The sequence below is a fragment of the Barbus barbus genome (assembly GCF_936440315.1).
Source record: "Barbus barbus genome assembly, chromosome: 13".
NCBI classification, from domain to species: Eukaryota; Metazoa; Chordata; class Actinopteri; order Cypriniformes; family Cyprinidae; genus Barbus; species Barbus barbus.
Genome location: NC_136741.1, coordinates 9682139 through 9703727, shown reverse-complemented (window position 1 = coordinate 9703727; position 21589 = coordinate 9682139). Strand labels below are relative to the sequence as shown.

At 40.5% G+C, this 21589-nt stretch overlaps 1 protein-coding gene across 1 annotated transcript in view; it reads right to left on the bottom strand.

Annotated features, from left to right (window-relative positions):
* Window positions 1–21086, bottom strand: part of LOC306879179 (striated muscle preferentially expressed protein kinase-like) — a 68962-nt gene extending 47876 nt beyond the window's left edge. The window contains exons 1-2 of the mRNA XM_079431980.1: window positions 20948–21086; window positions 20106–20599 (exon numbers count right to left, since the gene is read on the bottom strand). Of these exons, the coding sequence (XP_079288106.1) occupies window positions 20106–20463 (358 nt within the window). The 5' untranslated portion in view covers window positions 20464–20599; window positions 20948–21086. The remainder of the gene's footprint in view (window positions 1–20105; window positions 20600–20947) is intronic.
* Window positions 21087–21589: the final 503 nt, after the last annotated feature.

Sequence of the window (21589 nt, the reverse complement as noted above, 5' to 3'; positions counted from 1 at the left end):
TCTTCAATGTATTCCACCATAGCTCATTCAAGAAATCAATTGCGGGGTAGTACTGCACCCGGCAGAATGTCGGTGGCACAGTCTCAAGAAGACTTCTGTGGTAGCTGTGAGGCTTTCAGCCTTTAGGAAATTGGAACATGCCATTCTTTCCATTTTGAAAGATGAAGATCAATATGCATAGGCTCTTCAGAGGGTTTGGAAAATGGAGGAGAGGACAAAAGAGAATGGATGGGTTTCAATTGTAATTATCTGACCTTTATTACCTTGTGGCAAGGCATACCTAGTGCTTCAAGGCCCAACAAAACCTACCCAAATGCTCAACTAATTGAATGCATAAATGAAATTAAATACAGGATGACTAGTTATGTCACATCAACACCAAGCTCTCTCCCGCCACCAACACAGTGTTCACTCTCCCCAGACTATTAATTATCCACACCTGGTCCATGTTAGCTGCAATCACGCACTGCATTTAAACTCAACATGGACATTCAGTCAGCATCTGGTATTATTAGTTGTGGTCACACCATGTTGTAATTACCATCATTTCAAGATGACAACACGTGATTTTCTACACAGAGCTTCGGGAATGATGTGTTCATATGGCAACACTATCAACGCCAAAAAGTTCACATGCTAGTAGAACTCATAATTACAGCTTGTAAATTGGTAATGCTCTGGATCACATGACATAAACCAAACAATGAAAACATGACACATGCAACAAAGGAACCAACTAGAACAAAACACATGAACTAGGGAAGCAAAAGTGAAAGTGACATACGGTGACCCATACTCAGAATTCGTGCTCTGCATTTAACCCATCCCCACACCGTGAACACACACCCAGAGCGGTGGGCAGACATTTTTTTATGCTGCGGTGCCCGGGAACAGTTGGGGTTCGGTGCTTTGTTCAAGGGCACCTCAGTCGTGGTATTGAGGGTGGAGAGAGTGCTGGTTATTCACTCTGCCCACCTACAATTCCTGCCGGCCTGAGACTCGAACTCACAACCTTTGGATTACGAGGCCGACTCTTTAAACATTAGGCCACGACTTCCCACAGCACAAGACAGGATCACTTAATGGGGAATAAAGACATGAAAACATAATACACAAGAACCAAACAACAGACATGGCAATAACCTAGAATACATTCTGACTCTTGATGGATGTATAAGATTCCCTCCTGCAGTTAGTCTCACCGCCACTAGGTAGCACAACTTGGCTGTGCACTCTTTAGTTAAAACTGTTCATTAAGCTCATTTTTACCACCTGTTTTTGTGCTGTGTTCAGTCTTGAGCCTGCCTTGTAGAGACTACCTGAGTTCAGGAAGGTTAAATGTTGTGTGTTGCCATTTGGCCTAATTTTTTGTAGACAGAATTTAATATGATTCTACAGCAGTCCATAAGCCTCCCCTGTCCTTCCAGCCTCAAGATCTCCCTCAGCTGAGACCACCAGCAGGACTTCTATCCAAGTCTAAACTCCCTACTCCAGAAAGGTATGATGGCAATCTGGAGAGGTGTCCAGGTTTCATTACCCAGTGTAACTTTGCTTTATGGTTGCAGCCTAACAGTGAGCCCTGAGTGCAGCTCTACATCGCATCTTATCACCTGAGTTAAAAGATAAGCTGGTCTTTAGAAATCCAGCTCATGATTTAGAGTTGACTGATGTGGTATCAAAGTGGGCAACCGGATTCAAGATCACCAGGGCAAGCACCATCATGATATTTGACTGCCTGAGCTGCACACCTCCACTATTTTGATTGAATTTCCCCCACTGATGAGGAGTTCTGAGGACCTTATGCAACTGGGGAGGGCCTGGTTCAGAAGGACCTTGGACAGACATCTCTTCACCAAACTAGACCTCCGGAATGCATACCATCTGGTCAGGATCCTTGCTGGGTGCAGAATCTTTCATTCAAAAACCACATTTCTAGCATTTGTAAAAAGTAGTGGACTACAGCTATTTGTTTGTTATACTTTAAAGTTTGGCTAACTCAGTGGCCTAATAGTAGCAAATGTTGTAAAACATCCCATTCACACTGTAGAGAACAGCACATTTCAGTGCCCAGATTTATTGCTGCAACAGTCGAGTAGTGTTTGCTACCTTTTGATTAGATCTTGATGGACTAAAACAAACAAATTTTGATTTGGCCTGTGACCACCATAAAAATTCCTTAGGACCTCTGAATGCAGCAGCTGTGGCTGACACAAAGAAAAGCCACACAATTCCAACCAAATACATTCATAACTACTGTATGTTTGGAAACCTTAAAATTTATATAAACTACAGCACACCCATTTAATACCAGAGAAATTCATATTCAGAGAAATAAGTATTCTCATGTGGCAGTTATCTGTAGTACAACACTTCACAAAAATTCAGCAAATGAATGCAAGTCAGTTTAAACTTTTTCCATCACTGCCAAATGTATGGTTGTTGCATTTTTGTGCAACAAATGGCGCTTTTCCACTGCATGGTACAGCACGGTACGGTTCTGTACAGCTCACTTTTGGGGGGTTTTCCACTGGGTACAGTACCTGGTACCTGGTACTGTTTTAGTACCACCTCGACCGAGGTTCCAAGCGAGCCGTACCGTTAACAGAAGCGTGACGTGTAAACCCTGCTGATCACTGATTGGCTGGAGAAAATCGTCACTGCCTGCGTCATTTGAATTATTATTTTTTTTCTTCATTTGAACTTGCGGCACGAGACACAATAGACCCGCTAGATTTAAATCAGCACAGCCATCGAAGGATCGAACGCAACTGTTTTGAATGAGCGCACCTTTCTTTTAACAACCAAAAAATGGCTGTTTCATTGTCGGTTGAGGAAGTACAGACTGTCCTCTCGTGATAGCCAAGGAGCAGATCCAGTGAGAGCGTGATGGAGCGACGCGGAATTAAAACATTTTTCAGGAGTCACGGCAGTAGAGGCGACGCAACTATAACGGCACATGAATAATCGCGCCCACTCTAAAGCGGTACTAAACTGCTGTGGAAACGCAAACCGAGCCGAACTGAGCCGTTCCGTGCCATTCTGAACTGTGCCAAGCCGAGTCGTACAATGCAGTGGAAAAGCGCCATAAGAAAGGCAGAACAGGCCTCATTGTGTATATTATTATTGTTCTTGTATATGTTTTTGTGTATTGTATACTGTTTTATGCATGATATGATCATGATAGATGATAGATCACTAGTTAATATCACTTTAACTGTACCATGTTTGGTCTCTATCAACTCGTCTTCGGTTGATCTAATTGAGAGTGAACATAACATGTTGATACCTATGCAACATATGAGTGTCCTAAGAATCTTTAGTAGTTTGTGCATTAGCCCAGGCGAATTACCTATGCAAATTACCATGTTCAGAGACAAAGAGTCGTAAAACTTTGGTTACACTTTATTTCGATAGTCCACTTTAGACATTCTACTAGCAATAAGTAACTTTATAACTACATGTCAACTACATGTCAACTAATTCTCATTAATTTGCAACTACATGTCTACTAACTCTCAGTAGGGTAGGTTTAGGCTTAGTAGAATAAGTTGACATATACTTGCAAAGTTTCTAATAGTCAGTATGTTGTATGTTGTGTAACCATCAAAATAAAGTGTTAGAAGATATTAAGTAGACAGTCTACTAATACTCTAATGACTGCTAGTTGACATGTAGTTGCAAAGTTACTTACAGTTAGTAGAATGTCTAAAGTGGACTATCGAAATAAAGTGTTATCAAAACTTTCCCTCCAAAAAGTCAGGACACCATTGGCTCTTTGACACCCTAGAGGTGTGACCTCTATAGCAGATAAAGCTCTCACATCAGTGACATCCCCCCCAGTCTTTTAGTTTATTAGAAGATGAGGATGTGAGCTCTTCTGGACCTTTAAGCTTTGCGCCAGGCCTTGCGGCCTAGACTTTCCATTCAACCAAAGCTCCTCGGACCTCAGCCAATCTCTTTTTCACTTTCTACCTGGGAAGAACATTTCTACCTCAGAACATCTTTGAAATTCATCACTCGTCAACCCGCAGAGGTGGGTAGAGTACCCAAAAACTGTACTCAAGTAAAAGTAAAAGTACTTCTAGAAATATTTACTCAAGTAAAAGTAAAAGTAATAGTCTGAATAGTTACTTGAGTAAGAGTAAAAAAGTATCGGATAAAAAAACTACTCAAGTAGTTTGTTACTAGTTACTTTGGATCATATAGGTACTGAATATAGTCTATTTTTATTTAGATATATAGATTACATTTATGTAATGTGTATGTGTATACACACACACACACACACACACACACACTGCCGTTCAAAATATATATATAATATATATATATATATATATATATATTTGAATGTAATTTATTTCAGTGATGCAAATCAGAATTTTCATCAGCCTTTACCCCAGTCTTCAGAGTCACATAATCCTTCAGAAATCATGTTGATTTATTATCAGTGCTACTCTTTTTAGCTTTCTATTCATCAAAGAATCCTGAACAAAATGTCACAGGTTCCAAAAAATATTAAGCAGCAAAACTGTTTCCAACACTGGTAATAAATCGATATATTATAATGATTTCTGAAGGATCATATGACTCCGAAAACTGGAGTAACAGCTGATGAAAATTCTGATTTGCATCACTGAATTATATTTTAAAGTAAATTAATTATGTATTATCCTATAACCTCTGAAAACGCCTCACATGACTGCTCTGAACATAACGAAACAAATGCATATTGACGGATCTTCTGTTCTGCAAAATGTAAACAAATGTAGCCTATATTTTTGCAAGCGTAAATATTGTAAAAATATGAATATTAATTGTGTCTCTGCTGCGCAGAGCTAACACGGGTTCCGCGGGTGTTCATTTCATACTCTGTGACAGCTTATTTAATGTATAAATTATACATTGTATTTAATGTAAGGTACATGAACAACAAACTGGTAATGTCATAGTGGTATCGTGGCCTAAACCTGTGGAACAGTAGACAGCACACGCAGTGTTCATCTAATAAAAGATCTTCATATAGCTCTAGCAAACAAGCCTTTGCAGATTTGCTTTCAACTGACTGTAGATCCAAAGCCACGTCTTCAGCGCTCTTGATGTTCTTAAACTCTCTGTTATCTGAGTGAGAACCGCTTCAGAGACTCAGCGCGTGCGGCAGGGAACTGAACGAATCATTCAAACTGATTCTCGAACCGATTCACTGGTTTGCCAACTGGTTTGATAAAGCCTTTAAACAGAATCGACTCAAAAGAATTAATCATTCGCGAATGGGCATCGTTCATTGTCCAGAGAAAAGTAGACGACGCGTTTGGAATAAACCGAAGCATTTTTAACTTGTATTGCATTAAGTAACGAGAGGAGAGTCGCCCACAGTAACGAAGTAAAAGTACCGTTTTTTCTCTAAAAATATACTTGAGTAAGAGTAAAAGTACCCATTTTAAAATATACTCTAAAAGTATTAGTTACCCAAAAAATGTACTCAAGTAAATGTAACGAAGTAAATGTAACTCGTTACTACCCAACTCTGTCAACCCGGAAGAACGTGATCGGGAGTCCAAAACCTTGAAACCATTAAGACTTTTATCCGAGACTGCATTCCGGACATTCATCTCAACCAAGGCAATGCAAGTATCGTACATTTAACTAAACGAAACAGAGGTTTAGTATAAGTTATAGACCCCGTTATAAACGACGCTGATGGTTTTACTCAGGTGGTTAAATGACTCTTTCCATTACTGCATTCTCTGGTTTCTCTAATGGCTTCATTCATCCACTTTAGCTCCCCTTTGTATGTACGTGTGAGTGTATGTTTATTTGTTTAGATTAGTTATGTGTGTTAGTGTTTAGTTAATAAAAGTTGTGCACAAATTACATGAGTTTCTGGTTCTGCCTTGCAAATTAAATGTCTCCTTACGATTTTGACCTTTGCTACATTAATAGGAAAGTATTTCTGTGGCCAAGGAAGTATCCCTTCTTTTTTTTTTTTTTTTTTGTTAAAAACCGTTTGAGTTTTATTTTGTGGAACAGTAGTACAAAAAAAAGCAGCTGTACAAATTTAAAACCCATCCCTTCCATTGGTAGACTAAAAAAATAAATTAACACATTAATTAATATTAATAGATAAATGACAATAAAATAATTTTTACAAAGATTTTAGAAAAGAAACAACATTAAAAGTTGAATGCCATGAATTTACAGTTTTCACGTTAGATCCATGTATACGAGAAGTAGAGAGTTCCATTGAGATAATGTCCAACAAATACACGGTCCAGGTTCGTCTGTCCATTGTGTGAGGAGGATTCCAATGGTTGACTAGCAATTTTTTTGCTCCTGTGAGATCAGTTAACAGTAAAGATCTTTGTTGGATGGACAAGGTGAAGTCCCAAAAGTCATTCATGAAAAAATGGCGGAGTCGAATATATCTCAGTACCCAACAAATATGATCCAAATATGATAGGTAAATTTCTCTAGATGACGAGATAGTACTTTAGCATATAATTTAACATCAGTCCCTATCAAAGAAAGTGGCCGGTAACAAGAACAGGAAGTTGGATCTTTATCTTTTTTTAACAAAAGAGAAATAACAGCTATATTAATAGATGGGTGAAATGAGCCTTGAGTAACTGAAACATTGATCATGTCTAACATGAGGGGACCTAAATCCGACCAAAAAGTAGTATACAATTTGATTGGAATGCCATCTATGCCTGGGGATTTCTCCTTGTTCATAGATCGAATTGCTGTCTCCAGCTCCTGAAGAGTGATCGGTTCAGCCAGGTATTCCAAATCTGAATCTGATAGCCTAGGTAAATCAAGGTTGGACAGAAACGATGCAAAAGAGTCAGGGTCACCATCAGCAGAAGAAGTATAGGTTAGAGTAAAAAGAGTGAAAGGTGATATTAATGTCTTTTGGGTCTGTCATAATGAGCCCAGATTGGGATTTCACTGCTGAAATATTAGCAAACTTCACTGTTGCGTAATCTTAGGGCTAAAAGGTGGCTTGGTCTATTCCCTTGAAAATAATAATTCTGCCTGGATCTTTGGATCAGGAATTCTGCCCTGGATCTCTGTAATGAATTGAGTTCGGACCTAACCGCCATGATTTTACTGAGTGTATTGTCTGAGAAACGCTGATTAGCTCTAGTCAGATTCTGGAGCTGTGATTCTAGTTCAACTATATTTTTGTGTCGGTTTTTCTGAAGGAAAGAGGCATATGAATCATATCCACCAACGAGGATAAGGTTACACATTGCCGAAGTTTGTCAGAACACAAAGCTTGAGAGTGTGATTCCTTTGGTCCAGATCTATCTAGGATATTCGACATTACAGAATTCATATCTGCACCCAATACAATTTCAAAATCTGAAAACTTTAAGAGATAGGTTGACAAAACATAGAGAAAAGTAGGGTCAGGAGTACAAGGGGCATAACTGAGAGAAATACAATATTCCTATTCTCCACTATTGTTTTTATTCTACCATCTGTATCACAACTTTTATCTAAAATAGTAATATTTAAAGTCCTCCGGACCAATATTAGGTCACCCTTGGTTTTAGTATCCGAAGATGAGCAGTGAACAGTGAAACAGACAGTCACCTAACCATTTAGAGCATCTCTTCTCCGATTAGACAGCAAATGTCCAGCTGGAGTTCACTGAGAGTTGGTGGATGAAAGGGATCTGAGAAAAACTCTTGCTTCTTCTGGGGAGTGTAGCATTTTAGGTTCACCTTGATTGAGAATGACCTTCAGTGTTGCAGGATAAAGGAGAAAATTCTGGATACCAGCGTCTCTCATCTCCTTCCTAATTGGCGCAAATGCACTTCTTCTTTTTGCGGTGACCGGAGAAAAATCTGTAAAGAAAGACAGCGTTGCTCTGTCGGAAGTTTTCACATGAAGTCTGGCGGCCCACAGAATGAGCTCCTTGTCCGTGTACCGCAGCAGTTTAAAGACGAAAACCCATGGTTTAGCACGATCTGAGGAGAGCCTTGTGTACACGCGATGCGCTCGCCTCCACTTCAATCTCTTTGCCCGCCAGAGACGGGAGCCACGTCAGTAGCGATCTTTTCAAAAAGCCCATAGGGTCGTCCTTTTCGGAACCTTCAGGCAATCCAACCAGACGCAGATTGCTGTGCCTATTGCGATCCTGTAAATCCACAACCTGTTGCTCGAGTGCCGCAACGCGTCTATCATGATCTTTCTTTTGTTCTCTCATCTCCCCTGTAAGAAGATCCAGTTTAGAGCATAGTGGCTGAACAACTGACATGTGAGAAGCGAACTCGTTCCTCAAAGAGTGTAACAGTGTTCGCCATCTTGTCCATCATATCGCTTGAGTTCGGTGACTTGAATTTCTTCTTAATCGGAGAAGCCGACGGAGACATCTCCTGCTGTTTATGACTGTATGCCATCAGGTAAAGCACCACCAATGAATAAAACTTAAAACAAAATGAAAAAAATCTGCAAAAAGAGGCCAAATGTACGGAGCTCTACTCAAGTGCGACTAGGTTCATGAGCACGTCGCGTGACTCTGAAATATCCTTTCTTAGAGTTGATATGAACTTACACTGAATATTCGCTGGACAAACAGATCAGTTGATGGCAATTACATTCTGCAACATTTATTACTGTCAGCCAATATAAATAATTGTAATTAATCATAATTAATTGTCCTCTTTTCAGATGAAAGTAAATTTTGCATTTAATTTGGAAATCAAGGTCCCAGAGTCTGGAGGAAGAGTGAAGAGGCACAGAATCCATGTTGCTTGAAGTCCAGTGTGAAGTTTCCACAGTCTGTGATGATTTGGGGTGCCATGTCATCTGCTGGTGTTGGTCCACTGTGTTTTCTGAAGTCCACAGTCAACGCAGCCATCTACCAGGAAATTTTAGAGCACTTCATGCTTCCTTCTGCTGACAAGCTTTATGGAGATGCTGATTTCATTTTCCAACAGGACTTGGCACCTGCCCACACTGCCAAAGGTACCAAAAGCTGGTTCAATGACCATGGTGTTACTGTGCTTGATTGGTATTGTTAAGAGGAAGATGAGAGACACCAGACCCAACAATGTAGATGACCTGAAGGCCGCTATCAAAGCAACCTCCATACCACCTCAGCAGTGCCACAAACTGATCACCTCCATGCCACTCCGAATTGAGGCAGTAATTAAAGCAAAAGGAGCCCCTACCAAGTATTGAGTACATATACAGTAAATGAACATACTTTCCAGAAGGCCAACAATTCACTAAAAATGTTTTTTTATTGGTCTTATGAAGTATTCTAATTTGTTGAGATAGTGAATTGGTGGGTTTTTGTTAAATGTGAGCCTAAATCATCACAATAAAGCCCTGAATGGTTTAGCTCCTCAGTACTTGAGCGAGCTCTTATAGCATTATAGACCTCCACGTCCACTGCGATCTCAAAACTCTGGCTATCTGATAATACCTAGAATATCAAAATAAACTGCGGGCAGCAGATCCTTTATCTATTTAGCGCCAAACTCTGGAACAATCTACCTAACACTGTTCGGGAGGCAGACACGAGAATACTGGCTGTCCTTCTCCCTCTCCAATCACAACGCACGCCCTCACCTGGTTTCACCTAATCATTGATTGTGCACACCTGCACGTCATTGGATCCTCATCACCATCCACTACAAAGTCACACACCTCACATCTCGTTTTGCTTATGCTTGTTTCATTTCAACGAAGTGGGCTCCTTAAATTATCCCAGCGACTTACCTGCTACTTACCTACTGCCTGTGTCCTCTCCAGCGTCTTGTCATGCTATCTCCTGCGTCAGTTTCCTCCAGCGATCGCCAGCCTGGATCCCAAGTCATCCAGTGAGGTGTGTGCTTCTGAACTGAAGTATGGTGACCCATACTCGGAATTCGTGCTCTGCATTTAACCCATCCAACGTGCACACACACAGCAGTGAACACACACACACCATGAACACACACCTGGAGCAGTGGGCAGCCATTTATGCTGCGGCGCCTGGGGAGTAGTTGGGGGTTCGTTGGGGGTTCGGTGCCTTGCTCAAGGGCAATGGTATTGAGGGTGGAGAGCGCTGCACATTCACTCCCCCCACCTACAATCCCTGCCGGGCCGAGACTTAAACCCGCAACCTTTGGATTACGAGTCCGACTCTCTAACCATTAGGCCACAACTTCCCCACTTCTCCCTGCTTCCACGAGTTCCTGGCAAGGCAAAGACATTCTCTCACGTTCTCATCTCCACTATAATCAGTCCCTTGAACTTTAGACTCATCCTCACCAGTCATTCTTTACTCTGTTGTTCAATAAATGCTTATTTGATTATATTAATCCCTTGTGTGAGTCTGCTTCCCGTAACAAATACACTAATACACTTCTAATACTCAAATCTGTTAAAGGATTGTTAGGCTGCATTAATTGGGTCAACCGGAACCGGGAACACTTCCCATAACACACAATGTACTTGTTACATTGTAAGAAGATTGACATCTACGCTAATATTAGTCTTTCTTATTCCGAGATCACCGTAGCCACCCGATCCGGTCCGTATCCAGCCCAGATGGTCACTGCAGTCACCAGATCCAGTTCGTATACAGATCAGATGGTGGATCAGCACCCAGAGACGACCTCTACAGCCCTGAAAGTCAGCGGAGACCAGGACACCTAGATGAGCCCTTACAATCTGACTTTTATGCAGTTGAAACAAACTGCTGGTTCGTTTAATTTCCAATAAAACAATTAATTTCCAATAATGCTCACCAATCTGTTTTTATAATAGTAAAGCTTTTTTAGTGTAGTCTGTTACACTGTTATCTTGAGTCATTTTTTATCAAAAACACTGATAAAAGCATATATACCCACACTTTATTGGTAGCCTATTTAGTAGCCTATATGTTTATGCTGAACTTTATTCTTGAACAGATTGCACTGTATTAAGCAATAAATAAAAAGTGTTTCTGTTGCTCATAAAAAACGTTTCTGTGTATTTCACATATATTGCATTTAATTCACTTTATATGTGATAAGAGTATGCAAACACCGTGCGAGCGTCACTAACGGGAGCAGAAAGTGTCCGACTTGACGTCTCCACCCTGACTGCAAGCGGCTACTCTCACCAGCCGGTGGCAGGCTAGTACAGTTCATCTCGAACAAGCCTAGTGCCTCATAAGGCAGCGAGGCAGCAAGTCAGCTGCCTAAGTTTTCGGATGTAGCCTTTGTATGTCTCCCTAAATCTGACATACCCACTTCAGGTCTTGCAGTCTCCACTAATGAGCTGATGAGTTGAATCAGGTGTGATAGATGAGGGAGACATACAAAATGTGCAGGGCTGGGAGTACTCCAGGACAAGTTTGAGAACCACTTGTCTAGAGCAATGGTTCTCAACATTTTTTGGTCACACTCCTCTCCAAATCAATACTGTAAGGGCCCCCACACTTTTCTAATCACAAAAACCTTTGTATAATAGTGTTAGCCTGCGTCCCAATCTGCATACTATCCATCCAAAATTCTATGTGACATTAGTAATTTTCAATACTAGTTAGGACAGATAGTGTGGATAGTATGCACATTGGGACGCAGGGTTAGTGTCAGACTTGTGTCCATGTGTTCTGTGTGTTTCCCTCCCTCTTGTGCCCATTTTTGGTTAGTTCCTGTTCCCGTCCCCGTTTTGGATATTAGTATATTAGTCCCCAGCCTTGTGTCTTTAATTATCCTATTATAAGCCCTGTGTTTCCCTGAGTCTGGTGTCAGCTGTTATATAGATGTCATTCGATGTCTCCTTGTTCCTGTGTTCCATGGCTTTTGATTTCCATTAAAGACTTTGTGAATATTATCTCCTGAATCTCCTTGTTTCCGTGCTCCAGTCAACGTGACATTTATCATTTTTCAGTTCCATGTAATTATTTTTTTAATAAAACCAATTCAAGACAGATTTAAACATTCAGCGTTCTTTTTTTTTTTCTTGCAAACATACTTTGCAAAAATGTCACTGCAGATATTCTTTACTAAAAAGTATGTAAAGCTCAATTATACTGTAACTCACCGCACAAGTCAACTTGCCATGCCAAACAAGACCACAGGGAGATGCCAAAGGACTGCATATAAACTACTATATATATACATTCAGAATCATTAAACACACCAAAATACAAATCAAAAACGTACTCCGTGATCTGAAGTAATCAGTTGACGTAATCAGTGAAGAGTTACCCTGTCAGAACAAGCAATCATGTCTGTGTTTGGAGCGTCTGATGCAAATATGTACATAAACACCACTGATCCTCACAAACAAAAACACGTTTTCAGTGAGAATCCATTATAAAACACTCACTGTACATTCATTTTGACAACTACATGAATAAACTGAACAGTGTCGAGAAACGGTTTGTTTGCGCATTAATAATAATGGATACACATTCAGGTGCTTTGCAGTTGGAAAGAATCATGGATGACCCCACGTTTCTTGGGGAAATTTTATTAAAGCCAAAATCTTGATGATAACTAATTTTGAGTAAAATGTCCAATTCATTGACAATCATATAAACATTCACAGAGCTATTTATATAGTCAGCTTGACAATTCTTTATTTTCTTTTAAATACATGCTACTTTGCATAAAACATACAAGATGTTTGAAATAGTTATTGCAGTTCTATATGCAGTTCTCTCCAGTGCTCTCTATCAATTAGGGCAGTCGTGGCCTAATTGATAGAGAGTTGGACTTGTAACCCGAAGGTCGTGGGTTCGAGTCTCAGGTCCGGCAGGGACTGTAGGTGGACTGTAGGAGTGAATATCTCTCTACCCTCAATACCACGACTGAGGTGAGACCCTTGAGCAAGGCACCGAACCCCCAACTGCTCCCCGGGCGCCGCAGTATTGGCTGCCCACTGCTCCAGGTGTAAGTTCACTACTGTGTGTACACTTGGATGGGTTAAATGCAGAATACAAATTCCGAGTATGGGTCACTATACTTGGCCACACACCACTTCCCTTTCCTCCCTAAAAGCAGCAACTGCTTTCTCCGTGTTTAAAGTTTATGGCCTGCACAGCTCAGAAATGTAGGGTATCAAAATGATCTATTTCTAGAAAGGGGAAATGGCCTGCACAACTCAGAAATGTTGGGTATCAAAATTATCTATTTCCTAGAAAAGGGAAAATAACATTATCATTAGCACTGGGCATTAGAGCTAGCTAGTCAGACTTGATAGTTTTTTTATTTTATTTTGGTCAGATTTTGATTTATCAACTGGCTAGTCAGTTGTATTTATTAAACTTTAACCATCACTGCTTGCTATGGCTGGGTGATATGACAATATAGCTATATGTTGGTAATTATATAAAGTGTGAACAACTGAGTGTCAGTCCTTGGGTGCTTCTCAATATCCCTCCTCGCTTCCTCACTCCTCCGTCCTCCATCCTATGACCCGGAAACCGATCGAGCTTAGCCATCTTGAAGGACATCTCAATTCTCTAATTGCACCGTGAGGAGGCGAGGAACGAGGAGTGAGGAGCCTTCCAAAGGAGCTATGAGCGAGGATACACAGGTGTATCCTATGCGGAAGTCTTTTTCATCGAAAAACCTGACGCACGTGTAAATTCTCCTCCCCCTTCTCATCTGTTGTAATAATTTTTAATTTATATTTTACCTTTGCAATTTAAATAAACCATACATGTCATATATTTCAACAGGGCATCTTGCTTTATTAATGTTTATTTTGAAAGTCTTAAAAAACAAACTTTAACAACATAAGGGCAGATCCATTTTGCGCAGCTGATGACGCTCTAAAGTGATGCTAAAGGGAGCGAGGATATATCATTTCACTTGATTCAATTCCTCCATCCTCGCGTCTTTTATGTGCATTCTTCCCTCGTATCCTGAAGGGGTGGAGCTAAGATGCGAGGAAAGGACGCAAGGAAAGGAAATGAGGATGCACAAATAAGAATTGAGAAGCAGCCCTTGTCTTGTGTTTCCCCTCCTCTCGTGTCTCTATTTGGCCATCCTCGTTCCTGTTGATTAGTTAATTAGTAGTTCATGTGTCCCCAGCCCTGCGTTTGATTAGCCCTCACCTGTTTCTGTTCTTCCTCGTTAATTTCCCTGTGTTTATAAGCCCTGTGTTTCCTAGCCCCTGTGTCCGGTCTTAACGTCATTGATGTTCGTCTCTCCCCAAGCTCCTCGTCTCATTGTGTGTGTGTTCAATAAAAAGGATTATTGATACCTCCACGTCTCCGCGCTCCTTGTATCCCGAGAGGGAACGTGACAGAAGACCGGACCTCACAAAGTAAGCGGTGCTCCTTTTCTCCCGTTTTATTTTCCGTTTTGAAAAGTTTTTGTTTGCGCCTTTTTCCCCCGCTCCCTCCGCGATGATAGAGCTTGTTCCCGTCGTTCGCGGGGGATCACGCCGCCGTTCGCGGCTCGCCCCTTCCCGTTGTGCGTGGGGTGTTGGGCTGCCTTTCGCTGCTTTTCCTGGCCTGTAGTATTGGGGAGAACGGGTCGCCATTCGCCATTCGCCGCTCGCCCAAACCCACAGCCCATGAGGAAGAGGAGATCGCCGAAGAAGGCGATGAACGTTCCGCCCACGGGGAAGTGGAAGCCGCCGTACACGGCGAAGATGGTTCCGCCGCCGACTTCGGCTCATCCCAAGCCGCCGAGGGAGGAAGCTCAGGTACCGGTGGGAACTCTGGTAATTTATGAAGGAATGTCTTGGACTCCAGTGCCTGCTCCTCGCAAGTGCCCTCCAGTGCCTGCTCCTCGCAGGTGCCCTCCAGTGCCTGCTCCTCGCAGGTGCCCTCCTGAGTTCCCGCTGACTCCGTCCAGCCCTCCTGAGTTCCCGCTGGCTCCGTCCAGCCCTCCTGAGTTCCCGCTGGCTCCGTCCAGCCCTCCTGAGTTCCCGCTGGCTCCGTCCAGCCCTCCTGAGTTCCCGCTGGCTCCGTCCAGCCCTCCTGAGGTCCCGCTGGCTCCGTCCAGCCCACCTTCGTCTCCGCTGGTTCCGCCCAGCTCTCCTTCGTCCCCGCTGGTTCCGTCCAGCTCCGCGCCTCCCGAGCGCCCGACAGAGTCCGCGCTGGTTCCGTCCAGCTCCGCGCCTCCCGAGCGCCCGACAGAGTCCGCGCTGCAAGAGCGCCCGACAGAGCCCGCTCCTCTGTGGCTCCCAGGGGGGAGCTTCCCAAGAAAATTTTTGGGGGGGGTAAGAGGGTCACAGCCTGTGTGGCCGGGCCAAGGGCCAAGGCCACAGAACCCCTCGGGCCCGAAAAAAATAGGCCGTGGCTTCCCGAGTCCCCTGACCCGCCCTGGCCTCCCGAGTCCCCTGACCCGCCCTGGCCTCCCGAGTCCCCTGACCCGCCGTGGCTTCCCGAGTCCCCTGACCCGCCGTGGCTTCCCGAGTCCCCTGACCCGCCCTGGCCTCCCGAGTCCCCTGAACCGCCATGGCCTCCAGAGCGCCCACCCCCCCTCCATATTGGATGGTGTTAGGCGTGAGGACATGCCTTCCGGAGGGGGGAGTAATGTCAGTCCTTGTCTTGTGTTTCCCCTCCTCTCGTGTCTCTATTTGGCCATCCTCGTTCCTGTTGATTAGTTAATTAGTAGTTCATGCGTCCCCAGCCCTGCGTTTGATTAGCCCTCACCTGTTTCTGTTCTTCCTCGTTAATTTCCCTGTGTTTATAAGCCCTGTGTTTCCTAGCCCCTGTGTCCGGTCTTAACGTCATTGATGTTCGTCTCTCCCCAAGCTCCTCGTTTCATTGTGTGTGTTCAATAAAAGGGATTATTTATACCTCCACGTCTCCGCGCTCCTTGTATCCCGAGAGGGAACGTGACACTGAGCATTTTCTATATCGTTTATATATTGTAGTATGCAAATATATCAATGCAGGTTTTAGTTGATAGGACTTGTTGGCCCGTTGGAGAGTTTAAAAAACGGATAAATGAGTAACAAAGTGAGAGATGTGTTTTCTTTGCACGCGCCTCGATACAAACTATATAACGATAATAATAAAGCTAAAGGGTTTACTATAGGGCAGGTTTATAGGGCACCTTACACTAAGTGGCCTTAATTACTATGTACTTACATTTAAATTAATCATAAGATACAATGAACTTATTGTGTACATGCGTGTTTTTACATTGTACTTATATTTAAAAAATACCTTAATGCAATTGCATCTGTAACTAATTTCTGTAATTACATTTATAATTACACTGTTGACACATCGCTTAGGCTGATGATACAGATGATTTAAGGGTGGGATAAAGTGTAAAGCTGATGATACATGGGCAAAGTTTGGGGCAATGTTGCAATCAACAGGCAACAAGGTGAGACACAGGGCCCATGACTGATCTAAAGTATCCAGATTGAAATTTGTTACCTATTCTCAATGGGAAAGTGCCCAAGCAACATTGCTCAAAAAACATTGCCAGCAAAATTGCTCAAAAATTTGCCTCATGTATCATCAGCTTTACACCTTAACCCACCCTTAAACCTACCAAACCTGTCCCTAAACATACCCGTATCCCACCTCAATAGCAGCAGAAGTGTTTTACAATACAATATAAACACAATAAGTAAACTGTATTTATTTTCTGAAGTGCATAGTAGTTAAGGCAACCTAATATAAAGTGGGACCAGATATAGTTCTAAAAAACAGTTTTAAATCTAAACAAATAGCAGAGTTCACACCACAACTATAACAATAATGGCACAAAAACATGATATTGTTCAAATCACTTTCAGAGCAATTTTATCCTACTGATGAATGATAAAAACATTGACAGCCAATTAAAATCAATCCTGTGTTATAAAGCTTGAACATTTACAGGGATAACTGCAGCACATGCTTAGGATACACTAATAAAGTTATCTTTATATCATTCTTGGTGCGAACAAGCCTTAATAGTGGTACTTCGCTGGATGGCCAGTTTTCACATGTATTTTAGGCATTTTCAAAATGCAAAATACTGTATAGTTCAGATGCAAAAGCCTCTAAGTTGCCATCTGAACTTTTCTTCTAAAATGAGCATTTTTATCAAGCTCCTATATTTATGTTCAGTTATTTCATTTTAATTGTATAGAAAAGGACCTATACATTGACATTAGAGTAAAATTACTGAACCTAAACATAGAAGCCTGATAAAAATGCTAATTTTTGAGGATAATTTCAGATGGCTTTTGCATCTGAACTCTTCGTTTGTATTTAAATACATTTTTGCAGGCAGTATTTTGTATTTAAATAAATTTTTCCACAACTCAAACTCAAAACATACTTTGGTATTATATGTGAGGGCCCTCTACAGAAATGTTATTGTTTCATATTAAATCTAAAAGGGGATTAGGCTTATTTTTTTTTTATCACAACTGTATCTATAACAAACTGTCAAGTCCCGCTTTGTTGGGTTGTGACAAACTAAAAAAAGCATGAGCTCTTTGATAAATCTCATCCTAACTTCCTGTTTAATCTAAATATGTCTGCACATTGAAGAAAACTGGGTAACACTTTACAATAAATTGTCATTTGTTAACATTAGTTAATGTATTAACTAACATGAACAAACCATGAACAATGCATTTATTACACTAGTTATTAATCTTTGTTAATGTTAGTTAATGAAAATGCAGTTGTTCACAGTGCCTTAACTAATGTTAACAAACACAATTTGTGATTTTAATAATGCATTAGTAAATGCTGAAATTAACATTAACTAAGATTAATAAACGCTGTAGAAGTATTGTTCATTCTTAGTTCATGTTTACTAATGTTGTAAACTAATGTTAACTAATGAACCTTATTGTAAAGTGCTACCGAAAACTGAGCTTGTCACATCAATTCATGTAAACTTTAATATTAGTTACTGTTCCATGGATTTATCCACTGACTTATAGAATACTGGAACTGACAGAGGCAGATGCAAGGATGAAGCTATCAAATTAAATGTCACAAGCTGGATTTGGGATCAAGTAGGGAGGCAAATGGAGACTTACACATCAGTCTTGTGTGCCCCACTGACCCCTCAACCCACACCGTCAAAAAAAAGTGTCAAATATGCCAAAACCATGCTTTTTTTCCATAAATGTTGTGTGATATATCCAGTTTTCGAGCTTGATCAACATACTTTGGTTTTACAAACCTAATCAGAGCGAACTCCTGATATATACCACATCTAAATTACTACTGCCACAGATTCAGAATCTTGTACAAACCTAACTCACCTTGTTCTTTCTCCTTCCAAGGACCAACAGTTCCCCTCCTCACATTACTCGGAGCATTCCTCTGATCAGTCAACTTTTGACTTATCATGGCTTCCAGTATGATGCTCTCATTATCCCTAGACCACAAAAATTAAGCTTATATTTTTCCCATAAAGTGGGTAAATTTCTCCCTTTTGTCTGGGTAAGTTTCTCTTACTAAACTCAGAACTCACTGATGTTGTTGGGAGAGTCCAGTGGTCTATTTTGAGTGGTATTATAAACCCTGCGAGAACCTCTCTCACACTCTGCCTTTCACTAATACCATCAGATTACCATGAAGGCATATTCAGTTTTTGGCACAGCTCTAAAGCATAGCTCTTCGCTCTATCTATAAAATTCACAACAAAATTATGGAAAAAAATAATAATCTCATATTCATATGTTTATCCTATTTATTCTCCTTCAGGTGGGCTTCTCCAGCTACTTTAAGACATTCTTTGATCCCCTTTATTAGTTGTCATATAAAGTCAATAATTATTTTGTTAGTTAAGCCAGGAAATTATTCACTGTGATTTTCATTTAGCAACATTTCATTCACTAAATGGGAAATAAATTTCTGAGTGGATCAATGATGCTTTGTAATTCCTTAACTCTTGTTCAGATTTGTTGTCATTGTGGGTCTAAATAAAAACACAGGCATCAGTCCAACACAGCCACATCTATAATTGAGAATGATGTTTGACAGAGTAACAGTAAATCTGTAACTGGAGCTCTGGCACATTCCAGGCTGTAAATACGAGATACACAGTGCCTAAAAGAGAAAGAGTGAGAGGTGCTGAGTGTTCTGACAGCTGATGACCCTGCGTAGTCATAGCCATTGACTGTGTTGTAGTTGGTGTGGCTCTTGAGTATTTTAGATTCAGAACAGCAATAACTCGCAGAAGTGGGACTTAAATTGTTTTGGAAGCATTGAAGTTTACACAGTGTACCCCTGTTATTCAAAAAGAATAAAATAACCCTTTCTGGTGTAACACTTTACAATAAAGTCCCATACATTAGCATTAGTTTTATAGATAACAAACTAACAATGAGCAGTATTTTTTTTTCAATGTATTTATTATTTTTAAATGTTATCATGTGTATAATAATATAATTATTCCTTTTTTGTTCATGTGGTTCACAGTGCATTTACTAATATTATTAACGCATCTACTTCTGATTTTAAAACTATAATTAGTAAATGTTTAAATAATTTATTAAGAATGATAATTCATATTGACCAATGTACATTGTTTAAACAATGGAAACATATTGTTATACAGTCTTAGACAAAAATGTTTCAAATTGTACTTTTAGGGAGACAACAGCTTGTCACTGGGCCAGTACCCTTAAAGGGATATTTCACGCAAAAAATGACAAATCTTTCATTAATTACTCACCCTCATGCCGTTCCAAACCCGTAAGATCTTCATTCATGAATGAAGGTCTTATGGGTTTTAGAACAACATGAGGTTGGGTAATTAATGATAGAATTTTAATTTTTTGGGAGAACTATCCCTAAAAGGGCCATCTTTGTACCTTATTTAAAGGTACATATCAGTACCTTAATGGCACATGTTGCTACTCTAAGGTACTAATATGCTCAATTTAGACAAAGTAGATAAGGTACAATGTTTTCCCTTTAAGCTGTTGTACTCCTAAAGGTACAGTTTTTTTCTGACAGTGTTCAGAACCACTGAAAGCAATAAAGCCATTATATGCTGTACATCATACCAAGAGAGTCAAGAAAGGGTAATTCCTCCCCCATCACATTAAGGGAAATTTATCTTTCATTAACATTCAGACCACATAGTCAAGCTGGCTTAAAGCAGACTTGGGAAATCTTTTTTGTTTTCTTCTGCAAGGTTTTGTATTTACTCTCAGGCACACTATACAGTGCATCTTACCTTCTCCAAGGTCCAGCACAGCAAGGATAGCACTGGTCCTAGCTTCACCCAGGTGATTAACAGCCACACAGGTGTAGAGACCTCCATCATCTTGCTTACAATCTCGTATCCACAATCCGTCGTAATCCTCATGATCATTTATCAAAGGGTCGTCATTATGGTACCAGTGCAGTGTGGGTCTCGGGTTGCCTCCCACAGATACCCTCAGACGGACATCACATCCTACAGCAACAGCAGCCCACTTCAGCTTTCGGAGGTACACGGGTGGACTTTCGACAGTGGACTGCTCCGTCAATGTTTCTTGGGTCGGGGAAATCATGGAACTTGAGTTTCTCTTCACCAACTCAGCTTTTTTCATTGTGATTATTATATTGACCAATACTGTTAAAACTTAATCTTTTGCACTGAGACAAATCCTTTGGTGGCCACTGACTTGTTGAGATATTATGTTTCCCAATTTGTTATAGGCTGTCATGATGAAACTTGTCTTTAATCTGCAAAAATAATTCAAAGCAATGGTATTTTGAAATTTAGCAATTATTAAAAATATTTAATTGCAGACTGTCTGATCAGAAACTTAAATAAGCAAATACAAAATAATAATTTGCACATAACATTAAAATACATCTAAATTTAATAAAAAAATTGTATATAATAATAATAATAATATGCAGTATATATTGAAAGAAATATCATTTTAAATTTCATGTACATTAAAATATGGAACTGTAAATGACAAAGCAAATTAAGCCCTACATCATACCTCCTTGTACCAAAATCCAATTAACAGTAAAAACAACAACAACTACAACAAAAAACAATAAGAAAGAGAAATGTTTTACCCCAGCACTATGCCTCTGAATATCGTCATTAACTGCAGCTTAATCTTTAAGCCTTCTCAGGATCATGTAGTATTAGTCCAGTGCCAGGGTCTGTTTATACAAGAGAGGGTAATAGAGTGTTCCTTCCCTCTTTTGGATTGTGACCCTCTCTACCAGAAATCTACCAGCACGTCACACGGCCTCTTGCTGACTAAATGGTAGGGTAGCTCAAGTCATTTAAAGATCTAACACGTTCCATTCTTTCTTTGATCCCGCTTTATCTTTCCTTCCATGCCCTTTATACTACACTGACTCCCTGTAGAGGTGGCAGGCGACTACCACCAGCTTTCAAGGGTAGTTGGACATTTTATTAGGAAATCCCAAAGCCTCATGTAATGCTTTTACTATGAGATCTGAGTGTTTAATACAAGCCGGGTTTATAAGATTTGTGAGCAAGTCAAAAACAGATGTTGCTCCATAAATGTATTTATTTTGAGAAAGACCCTTTTATGTCCTTATTTATTTATTTTTTTTAATTAGTCTACATTTGCAGCCCAGTGGAACAATCAATGTCACATTTCAGACTCCTTTGAGTCCATCAATAAAACATCTACTGTAAGATAATTGTGTATTTATAATGTATTTATTGATTCCTAAATTTAA